The 11,949-nt window shown below is 45.0% G+C and overlaps 2 protein-coding genes across 2 annotated transcripts in view; both read left to right on the top strand.

Moving 5' to 3' along the window:
• Nucleotides 1-5,659: 5,659 nt before the first annotated feature.
• msantd1 (Myb/SANT-like DNA-binding domain containing 1) lies at nt 5,660-7,624 on the top strand (the record flags this gene model as incomplete). The annotated part of the gene is made up of 3 exons (XM_080860037.1): nt 5,660-5,913; nt 6,443-6,724; nt 7,357-7,624. The coding sequence occupies 3 exons, from the start codon at nt 5,660-5,662 to the stop codon at nt 7,622-7,624; spliced, it is 804 nt and encodes a 267-aa protein (XP_080716163.1).
• A 2,404-nt stretch (nt 7,625-10,028) lies between these two features.
• Nucleotides 10,029-11,949, top strand: part of rgs12a (regulator of G protein signaling 12a) — a gene marked incomplete at both ends in the record, with an annotated part of 52,406 nt that continues 50,485 nt past the window's right edge. The window contains 1 exon segment of the mRNA XM_080860110.1: nt 10,029-11,945. Within this exon segment, the coding sequence (XP_080716236.1) occupies nt 10,029-11,945 (1,917 nt within the window).

The following is an 11,949-nucleotide window of genomic DNA, read 5'->3' as shown; positions in this document are numbered from 1 at the left end:
TCTGGACTAATCCTGTAACTGAGATGATTTATAATTTTTTTTGGTTTATTATTGTGATTATGACTATTATTTTCTTGTTTTAGTTGGTTTTGGTTTAGTTGTTTGTGATGGGGGGGGGGGGGGGGGGGGGGAGTAAATCAGCCGTTAGACGAGGACGATTAGATGTCAGGTACGTGGTTGCCATGATGATGACGACGTTACCATGGAGACTCCTATCATGGTGATGAGAGCGAAGCCCTCATGCTGCTGTAGATCACGGTCTCAGTCGGACTCTTCAACGTGGTACCGCTGCTGGCGAACTGAACCTTTATGCCTGCAGTAAACTAGTGCTAGCCGATAGCTACAGAACTAGTGTGTCCAACACGTGTGCAGCACGGGGCAGTTTTTTGGGGGTGAACGGGGTTAACTTTCCAACATTTTGTACATATGTGAAATTGGAATGTACCCTGGGGGCTTTGCTGTTTGTGAGTCCTAACAACTCGGCTGTCGTCTTTGGCTGCACCTTACCACGCGTTCCGGTGAAAGACCTGTTCGTTGCCATGTGGCTCAAGAATCTTGACTGGTAGGCCATGTTCTTTCCCGTGTTGGCCTTGAGTCGGGACTTTCTCACACATTTTCTTCTGTTTCTTTCCTGTTTTATTTTAGTTGTTACTAAATAACTCATGGCGTTACTTTATTTAACTCCTTTATGTTGTTGCTGGCATTTGGAGAGAACCCTTCTGCCAAGAAAAACCCTTTTTACTTGTCTGACTTGAAGAGACGTATCAGTATTAAATCAACGGTCCGGTTGTTGTGCTTGTCATTGCATAACAAGCACGAGCGTGTGAAATGATGTCTAAACCTTCATGACATCTGCCTTTGTCACAGAGGTCTCAGAAAAAAATAACAAAACAAAGGTGACTGATGAATGATGACTGCTGACAGTTGCAAAGAAAGGAGATGAAATGAAATGAATGAAGTTATGATTGGGCTTGGCAACAGAGTTTTGTTCTGCCAGTGGAATGTGACCATAGACCTTCCTAAACTTGAAAATGATTGTTTTCATTCACTTACATTTTAGTTTGAAAGAGCATAGAATTTAAATTTAATTAGTATTTCAATGGGCCCCTGATGAGTATTTAATATCAATATCAATATTTAAAATCTATGATTTATGAACCAGAAACTGCGTACCAGGTAGGTAGACTGTCTGAGGGTCATTTCTCTTTCAAAACACTATTCAGTCAGTATTTTCATGAAGCAATCCGAGTGAAGCCGCTGTACATACAGTTTATTTGATGAAGCACTGATAACTATCTCTGACTCGCCCCGATAACTGACACTGCAGTGGGAAGGTCTGATGGTCACTTCTAATGAACTGGCTTTGGTGCTGTCAGAACACCTGTTGCCAGTTGTCCAGTCGGCCCTTGTTAGGTCTTTGATTGACCTGTTTACCAAGATGTTGATATATGTTTGTTTAAATGTGTCTGTTTGTGTGTGTGTGTGTGTGTGTATTTGTGTGTGTGTGTGTGTGTGTATTTGTGTGTGTGTGTGTGTGTGCATTTGTTTGTGTGTGTGTGTGTGTGTTTGGGGGGGGGGGGGTGTGTGTGTATGAGTGTGTGCGCACAAATGCAGTATGTGGGATACACAGACGTGTCCTACTCCTGCGTTCATAGCTCAGCCACTAAAAGTATACTGTTTGAGTTGATTGACACTTTTTATCATGATTTGTTTACATCTAAGCCATGTTTGTTGTACGAACAAACATACCATTTTCTCCATCCTTTTGTTTGTGTTCTGTCTTTTTTATCATTTGTTACATATTTTGAATTGATTTATAAGTTCTCATATAAACTGTTCTCATACTAATTTTTTTATACTGTGAATTTAGTTAACAGGTATTGCACTAAACGTCACTTAATTTCTGGTGTACTTATTTTGAAAGTTACCATAGACATAACAGTAATTGTGGATCATTGTTTGCCACTGTATCGTCAGAAAAAGCAGAGGCATTTGGCATTTCTTTCTTTGATGTTCAGTGCATTGGAACTGGAGACAGGGCACGATTGAAGACTTGGATGAAGCTGAGATGGAAAACATTATTGTTGCTGTATAAAAGACCATGTAAAAACAATCCCTTGCATATGAAGTAACTGCTGGATTACTGAATGACTATTAAAAACATGAAAATGTAGTTTTCTGTGATTTTATATCTTTTAAGTCAATTTTATCCTGACTTAAAAGCCCTGCACTTAAATATTATTTATATATCTACTAATGCTATATTTTGAATGAGAGTCATTTCTATACAGTTTCATTTTACAGATTAAGCATTCCGTATTTATCCAGTTTCGGTCGTTTTAATTTGGTTACTCTTGTTCTCCCCGTGACAATACACGGTAATACTGCCAAACCACCACACCTTCTTTTTAATTACACTAGGTGGCAGTATTAACTACAAAAGTTGTACTCTCGGAATTGGCCAGTAGAGGTCCACATTCGCTGATGCTGTGTCTGTCTGCACACCTGTAGAATATAATTGACAACACATATCCATGCAGATCGTTAAACAGGCAGATCCACTCAATGCATTTTAGAAAGTAATTCAAACTTCAGTTGCACCACCACCTCTTCGTACACTTGGACTTAGAATATGTTTTAAAGTATTATACTCAAAATAATTATCAGTGATTTATTCCATCAAATACAAAAATCCCGTCATTGTAACTGACAAATATGTCTGAAGGGATTTGCGAGATGTCGGAGCCAGCTATCCAATGTTAGCCTGCTTCTACCCACAAAGTAGCCTACGGTTCCATGGCAATGTTCCGAAAGCCCATTCCGACAGCCCGCTGTTCCGAAATTGTGAGCACAGCAACGTGAACCACTATAGCCCACATGCACATCCCAATGAGTTGAAGACATAAGCATAAACATATAAATGCATTAATTTCACAAGCATGAACTTTAATGCAGAATATTATTGTACACACATGACATTTGCATCGCGATGATAAAAATAATTGTATGATAACCAACGCATGCATGCCTTGTCAGTGCTTGTAATGTCCTATGACAATCTGCCGGTATTTCCCCTAAACCAGAGTAGGCTAAATTAACAAATAAAAGGAAAATTGATATGCGTGATAGCCAGGTGAGCGTCTCCCCTGCGCATATTAAATGCGGTGTGCGTTTTGTGCAACTTATAGGGTATTACCAACATATTTATGTCCTTTACCGTAAGTCATGATATGTCTTTTCATTCAGAATATTCTTTTATTCAATTGTCTAAATGTTTAAAGCTTGTAGCCACCTTAAAAACAATGCTTATTAGATTAACTTAAAGAGTTTCTACATTGCATGTCAAAACACAAGGGAAGACTTAAAACTACGTGATTGCTTGCACTATTTTTGAAGCTTCACTTGGAGGCCATTGTGCTGAAATGTCTTCACTGTGCTGTTGGTCTGAGTAAAAAGTTGGTTTCTCAAGAAACTGCATTCATCATGATAAAGGCACCCAGTGCAACTTTCGAGGCTTAACAACAATCGCCGCCATTTTCTTTATTTTTTGTAACCTACAATAAATAAAGCAGGCTTCCAGTCAATGGAAAAATGGCTTCTCCCCACCGGCGATTGTTGTTGTTTACGATTTTCTATCAGTTCTCACCACACAACGACGTGTCATCTTTGCTCCTTGAATGTCGATATGTAATGGTATGGAGTTATTGAAACTTACTACGTGTAAAAAAGACTAGAAATTGAATGTTTATTTTTCATTGAATGTTTACATAAAGTTGCACTGGGTGCCTTTAAATGGTAGAGGTTTTCACATAAGCAGTCATGTATCATTTTATCTGGGCTCCGGTCAGAAGAAGAGAGAAGAGAAGAGAGACCCCCCCTCAGATAATACACGTGTATAAGTATGTTTAAATTACCTTGTTTAATTTACTGCCTATTAGAAAAAAGATTTTCCAAATGACAGTGAACATAATTACGCATTGATGATGATACAAATTAACTTGAGCAAGGTATCAATGGTGTGGTCGCACAGATGGGTAGGTCAGTAATAGGGACTAGTTTACTCTAGACTGATGACCAATGAGGGAAGACAGATGGACAGTGGGTTATTACGTGCTTCATACCGAAATGGGCTCAACGAAGACAGGAGGTGTGTGTGTGTGTGTGTGTGTATGGAGGGGGGGGGGGATTTGGGGCATCAAGCCATTGTCATCCCTTCCAATGAGTGTGTGTGGGAGGGTGGAAGTAGAGGAATAGAAGAGAGGAGGGGGCTGTCTCCAGAAATGATGGGCTTTAGGGATCGAGGACCTCTGTCTGGGGGTGGGGTGCTTGGGATGAGGGACATCGACATAACGTGCTGAGGGTACTGACCATAGACATATATGGATCTATAATTGTCTAAGGTACTGACCCTCACCCTCTTAGCTGCTGGACAAGAGCCGCTTCACACCCATCCCCCAACCCAGGAGAAAGGGAGGAAGAGAGGCATGTCACTGAGGTGTTTTTAAAATCATAATAATAATAACATATTTGTTACTTAGATTTATTTATTATTATTTAGATTTTTAACAGTAATTAGATAATAAACTACCTTCCTTTAGATGTTCCAAACGCCCCACCATCATATTGATTTCATAAATATCCACTGTCACTGAACTTATTCTAATACTCTGATGTAAATGTAATCATAATTCTTTTAAACACAATTCAACAGTCAAACATGTTGAATGGAGCCATGTTTAAGTTGTTTGAGGAACGACCACATCAAGGCAGAAGGAAATTGTGTCTGGCAGCACGCAGTGTAGGCTACATGTGTGTGTTGCTAAACAATCTTGGCAAGGAGTGCCTGGTATGTCTTGAAAAGAACTCAATTTGAGATACGTGCTTCCTCCGGGCCAGTCACAGTCCACGGTACCGCTTCGTCAGCCCCGATCATTTCCTCTCAGTTAATTAGTTGTTATGTTCTTCCCCTGTGTGTGCAGCACTCTAAAAGCTTTTAAATCTGTCTGTGACATGGACGTGTGGCTGCATATTGCCAAGGAAACAGCACAGTGTGCGCTCTCTCTCTCTCTCTCTCTCTCTCTTGCTCTCTCGCTCCCTCGCTCCCAAGGGGCTCGTGTTTCAGAGCACGGCTTCCTGCCTCCCTCCCCCCACTCTCCACTGGCCCACTTTATTGACTTTCAGCTAAAAGCTTTTTGTTGGAGTTTGGGAGAGCGTGGGGGAGGGGCAGGGGATAGGCTCAGCCACTTGGAGAGTGGGGGAGGACCCTTTCGGCCCGTTACCCGGGCAACCTGACATCAGAGTGACGGAACTTCCCGTTTTAAAATCTTTTAGACCGGATCCATCCAGCTGCATGCCCCCATTTTGAGGCCTCTTAACTGAGAGCTTAGAGAGGAGAGGCTGAGATCGCTCTGCTACTCTCTCCTTTTCTCACGCAGACACACACACACACACACACACACACACACACACAAACACACACACACAAACACACACACACATAAACATATTTCTGGTCTTTGCAGCAGGGTGGATGCAGAGCAGGATGGAAAAGGCTTTCACGGTAAAGTGCACTACAATCTAAAAAGCCACTTTATGTTTTTTTTTAAAAAGCAGAGAGAGAAAGACTTAAAAGTAAGCAGTGTAGCTCTAAGGTTTCAAAATGGCCTCTGACGACGGCGTCAGCTACATCGTGCCTGGGTTCTCCGAGAAGCACCGACGCGCCAGGAACTGGACTGAGGCTGAGATGAAGGCCCTGATCTACGTCTGGGAGGAGTTCTACGGCGCCCTCAAGGGCGCAAAGAGGAATGCCAAGATCTATGAGAAGATGGCCAACCGACTCTACGAGATTACAGGAGAACACCGGCACCGGGAGGAAATCAAGATGAAGATCACCAACATGTCCTTCCAGTACAGGTAAGGGAGGTAAGGGAGAACAGTATGCGGTCAGAGTCAACTGTATTAGACCATGGGGTCTGTCTTTATGCATCAGGCCACCTGGTTGGATGAGAAGGGCCATTGGCTCTCATTGAAAATATCAAATGTATGTATTTGAATGTATTCTCTCACCTGATAGATATGACAAGTATGAGTATAGATATTGTATACAAGTTTAGTTGATTTGAAAAATGGAATTTCACCAGAACGTTCTTTCACTAGGAATGAGCATCACCTGAAGCCCCACAATATTATCTTGACACTTGTGCAGTGATAGTTTTATTTTGCGGAATGTTGTTAATTGACAATGTATTAAGGTTTTTATTCAAACAAAACTGTAATGCTTGCTGGCATCTCCCAAGAAAGGAGCTCCCAGCTTTCAAGTAAGAGCTCTTATAGTTTCAGATCTTTTTTTTCTGTGGATAGCTACTGTTTTATCTCTTTTATTTCAGTGTTTTTCCTCTCTTTTTTTACAATCAATCTTTTCTTTCTGCGTCTTTTTGCATAGGAAACTGAAGCATACGACTAATGGTGTAGGTTCCTCAGACTGGCCCTACTACAAGATGATTGACAGGATTTTGTCAAAGAGCGGCGGGGGCAAAGACGACCTGCTAGACCCCCAGGAGGCAGGGCCCTCCTCTGAGACTGCTGAGGGGTCCGTACCTGGGCCTGGGGCTTCACCTGTGCACGGTTACCTCCCAGAGTACACCGGGTCCTCTGATGAGAAGTATCTCAGAGATGAGGAGGAGCTGTCCGACAGCTCTATGAGCTTGCATTCAGCAGATTCTAGGTAAGGAGGCGTCCTATCGCACGCTGTGTTATTAACCAGTCAATCAACTGCAGCCAATCAGAGCGCAAGTTCAAGTGGTGAAAAATCCGCTAGATGCTAGAATTGATAGGTGAACTGTTCCCCCAAACATTACATTTGGTTGCAAAGCTATTTTACATTTACAAAGAAGGTGAACAGGGATTACAATTTCCACATCTTTCATAAAAACTTCATAAACTTCCTAACAATGAACAATTATAATTACTCAATGGACACATGCCCCTTCAGATTGACTCAGCAAAAGTACCCCATTGAGGATGTTACACTGACACAAACAAACTATAAAGTAAACAGACAGTAAGCCTAAAAGCAAATTTAGTCAGCCTAATGTAGGGGTCTCAAACTCAGGCCCGCGGGCCAATTCTGGCCCCCCAAGCGATTTTATCTGGCCCTTCAAGTTCTGTTGATTTAAAAAAAGAAAAATTCCCTTGATTTAAATGGGCCACCCTAACGTTTACTGGAAAATCGGGCCCGCCAATAACCAGTCTGTACACTCATCGGCCCCTGGGTAATTTGAGTTTAAGACCCCTGGCCTAATGCAACATCTAGTGGTCGCCTCTCTCATAAACCATTCTGCTATGTTCTCCCCCCAGGAGCCATTCGTTTCCGACGAAGCGGAGGCGTGTGCCACAACCCTCACCCCCTGCCTCACTGAGGAAGAGGAAGGTGCGGGTGCTGGAGGCCATGCTGCAGGAGCAGAGGAGGATGCGCCGGGCCATGGAGGAGACGTGCCGGGAGGTCCGGCGGGTCGTACAGCAGCAAAACCTGCTGCAGGTCCAGAGCCAACAGCTGCAGGAGCGCATGATGAACCTGCTGGAGAAGATGGTGTGGCCCAGAGAACCGGCACACCCACAGAACTGAGTCCTGCTGGTACCAAGTACAGAGGCCTAGGAGGGACACATAGAGTGTTGCCCACATGCCCTTATTTCTTTAGTGCTCAAAGGCCAGATACTGGGGAAAAGAAACAAGATGGTTTTCAAGCACTCTAGACATTTGTTCCGTCAGCCTAAACTAAGGTGTAAACTCCCATGAGAAAACTTTCCTGGACTCTGCACAGTATCTTTTTCTAATTTGGAAAAAAGGACTTAAGAGAACTGTGGGATTTCTCCTTGTTTCACGTAAATATGTAAAGTTCACTGATGTTTCTGCTTAAAATGACACACTACAACTGTAATAAAGTTATAGTTCTATAAGCAAAAAAAAAATCTATTTTGTTCATTCTTCTATGGTGTGCCAAAGCAAGTTGATCCAAGTGCTCTCAAATTATTTTCTCGGGCAGGAAAAGATGCCTTTATTATACACCATGAATATATTGCTTATGTTTGTGTTACAACTATTTTAGACCGTTTGTTACCCCCCCTTCAGTATGCCATTAAAATTCTGTCTAAAATGTCCTCTCTCAGACCAGATACACTTAACATTTATCTTAAAACCGTAGGTGACCTTTTTGACATCTTTTGAGAGGTTTAGAGGCTAAACCCATAAGCTTAGGGGAGAAGGAGGGGGACTTTTTGTAAACAAGATGACAGTCATTTTTCTGACCAATTACTGCATTTACCGAACAGTTGGCGAGTCAACGAAGAGGATTATCTGCCGAACTGTATTGATGTATGAAAGGACCTAATGCCGAGCTAAAAGACCACAACTAACCGCCTTGAGTAACCTTTATCCTAAAACATTGTAGCCTAAAGGCGCCTTCTGCGCCGTTCGTTAAACCGCAGGTTATGTAGCCTAAAGGTGTCACGCGAGCTAATATTTACACACACCTGCAGGTGTGCGTGGTCAGCACAATCGCAAACGAGGCAATAATCGTTACCATTGGTTGCTTCAAATGAAGCCATTATTTGATTGTAAAGTGCACCAACTGCCCTTATTGTTTATGAAGGAGCGTTTGAATCGTTACTGTACTATGACCGGTTAAGACGGTTCTTCCGGGTATTAGATGGGTACGCGCACAGACGCAAGCCAGTCTGTAATTGTTTAATTTATAATGATAGACGCACACGTTCATGCACTGACAACATTGTTGAGGCACTTGTGAGATTGAAGAACATCGTGACTTCCCTGTGCAACAGTTTCGACAAGCAGACATGAATTGACCGGCATTTCCATGTGGACATCTATGGGTGCAACGCCACATGACAGGGGTGGCAACCAATAGGAGTGTAGCATTCATTTGAATATTGGAGGTGATGGATGGTTGTTTCAGCAAATGAAAAGTCCTCCTTGGTTTGCAAACGTTAGGGTGCCATAGTTACTAAGAAAGACGCTTTTGTATTCCACCAACAATAGTAAATGGAAGCGGTTGAGCTGACGGCATATGGAATTCATTGCAACTAGAAGGGAAAGTTCGGAAAAAGTGAGTATTACGTTGATAATTGAATGATAAAACACTTTAGATGGAAAACATATAATGTATGGACGTTTTGGGTGTGTAAGTATGTGTATTTAAAACTTTTCGGAAATATTTATTTGAAAAACAGCATACAATGAAAAGCATTGAGTGCAAGAGAACCTTCCCACAATGTTTAAGACAGCAGTAGGTTTGACAGAAGACGTTTGAAAACAAAAAAGACCATCGTTATAGTTAAATCATTTGGTCCGAGATTTTAACTGGAAATTACCATTGGTTGTTAGACGTCATGAAAACCCTTTTTTGAACACACGTCACCGAGCCTAAAAACACCAACAGTTCGAGAGCTTGGTGCAAGATTCTGTCGGGCTGTTCTGTGTCTCGAGGATAAAGACTACATTTACGAAACATGTTTTTACTTGAGTGACATACAGTATGTACTGCTCAAGGTGTTTTCACACTTTTTTTTTCAGTTGGCTTTTTAAGGCACTATTAGTTGAATGTTTGTTAGTTGTTTGTTAAGTTGAATTAATTAATTAGCCTTTTATCTAACTCATTCATCTATAACATCAAGATTAAAAAAGTAGGTTCATGTCATAATCATTTTTATTTATTATATCACATTATAACAATTTAGATTTGGATATTTCTGTAATATTAATTTCCATAAATTGTCCTGTTAATTAAATGTTTGCTTTTTCCACCACAGGAGCCCATTTAAGTCCAGTCTGTGTGTCTGCAGCATGGCTGGCCAACATCTTTACTGCCGCTGATCCTCTTTAAGCCCCCAAAGCAGTCCGCACCCACCACTGTCTCTGCCCTATCCCATCGAGACATCCCCCATACACCCCCGCCCCATCTTCACCAGCTCACCCAACCCCAATCCCTAACACCCCTGACCCGGAGGCTAAGATGAGGGTGCCTGGCCAGGCCGGGGTGCCCTGTGGGTGGATGGACCCGAGTTGGCAGACGGGGTTGAAGCGGGTGGAGATGGCTCGCGGTCGGGCCGGCTACGGCTTCACCCTTGTGGGCCAGCGGCCGTGCCTGCTGAGCGGCATCGTGAGGGGCAGCCCCGCGGAAGTGATCGGGCTGCGACTGGGGGACCGTGTGCTGAATGTCAACGGGACAGATGTCACCGATGCACCGCACGACGCTGTGGTGAAGCTGATTGGCTCGTCCGCCGGGAACTTGAGACTTGTAGTAGACGGCGGAGTAGGAGAAGATGGAGGAGATGGAGGAAGTTGGGAGGAAGGGGTGATGATGCCCCTGCCAGCCCCCTTGCTGGTGGACTCTTGCTCCAGCGACGAGGAACTGGTCATCCAGAGCACTGACCAGCGGGGGCTATGGCTGAAGCCAAATAACTCCAGCGAAAATGTCAAGGCGCCCAATCACCAACCTTGGCACCCTCTCGGTGGCGCAGCCGGACCGAAGAATAACCTTTCCAAAGAGAGGCCCCTGTCTGAGCCCGACCTGTCTTACTTCGCCCGCTGGGGGTTGGTGAAAAGCAACCCGGATTTGCTGTCCGAATACGAGACAGCCAAGCTCACCAGCAGCGACTCAGTGTACGCAGAGTCTATTCACAGCTTGGACAATCTCTCACTGGACAGCAACACTCTCAACGTGGCGATGGTGGTCGGATACATCAACTCCTCCCTGCTCGACCTGGCAGCCTCTGCGCAGAAGGGAGAGGTCGTGAACGAGGAAGAGGAGCGTCTGCGATGCGTGCACCGGTGTATCACCAATGTTAGTGTTGAGCAGAGCACGCACTCCGTGGTGATGATGCATATTTTGTGCGACGGCGTGCAGCTTTGCGACGATGCGGGCACTACCCTGGTGTCTTACCCGGCTGAGAGGCTGGTGCTTGGCACAACCTGCCCAGAGGACCCACGTTTCTTCGGGCTTGTCACCATCGACACAAACGGGCTGGCACCACGGACGTTCTGCCACGTGTTCTTCGTCGACCCAGGGCTGTATCGCCATGACGCCCACGAGTGCATCCGTGCCCACTTTGGGTTCCAGTGCACCTCGGAGACCGACTCGGATACGCTGGGTTGCTTGGAGTTCCCCCAGAGCCCGAACTCGGTCCTGCAGTTTGTGTCAGTGCTGTACCGCGACATGGGAGATTTTGTCGAGCGTCTGCGTGCACGAGCGGAGCGGGACGCCGAAGATGACCAGCCAATCAGCACTCGCCACAGTGGCAGCGGCGACAGCGGAATAGGCAACACGTCTCCGGAGGAACCCAGGGGCCACAACGCCCTGACTGAACGCTGGAGCCGTTCCATGGGCCACATTCCGGAACATGTTCCGGAACACATCTGGAGCGACCTGCGACCCCTCGCCCCGCGTCACACGCTAAAACAGGATCAGCACCACAAGGCCTTCCCGGGTCGAGCCCGGCGGTGTCTCCTCACCGATCCACTCTCAGGCCCTGTCAGACAGCCACCAGTTGGGCACGACACAACCTTTATTAGGCCCCCTCCTCCTCCGTACCCGCAGGGCAAAGCGAAAGCTAGCAGCACTGGCTTCGGCACCCCAGCGGCCTCCAACAGAAGGGGCAGTCAGCGGTGGTCGAGCGTGGCAATTCGTACCCGCTGGCAGCGCTCTCGCCTTGGTGATGGAGGCGAGTCTGCCAATGCTCGTCCGGCGGCGTCGACAAAAAGCAGGACCCTGCCCTCGCCCATGGATCAGGTCCCCGTGAACAGGTTCGCCGACCCAAACCCAGATGGTCTTCCACCCCGCGCCGTCAGCCTGTACAACGAGCCTGTCAAAAAGCTCTTCGGCTGGAACCAGCACAACGGTTACAGGAACAAAGATGACAGGGATAATAAGGTCA

Source organism: Sprattus sprattus (genome assembly GCF_963457725.1).
Source record: "Sprattus sprattus genome assembly, chromosome: 21".
Taxonomy (NCBI): domain Eukaryota; kingdom Metazoa; phylum Chordata; class Actinopteri; order Clupeiformes; family Clupeidae; genus Sprattus; species Sprattus sprattus.
Note: the sequence above shows the minus strand (reverse complement) of the source record. Positions and strands in the feature narration are given on the sequence as shown.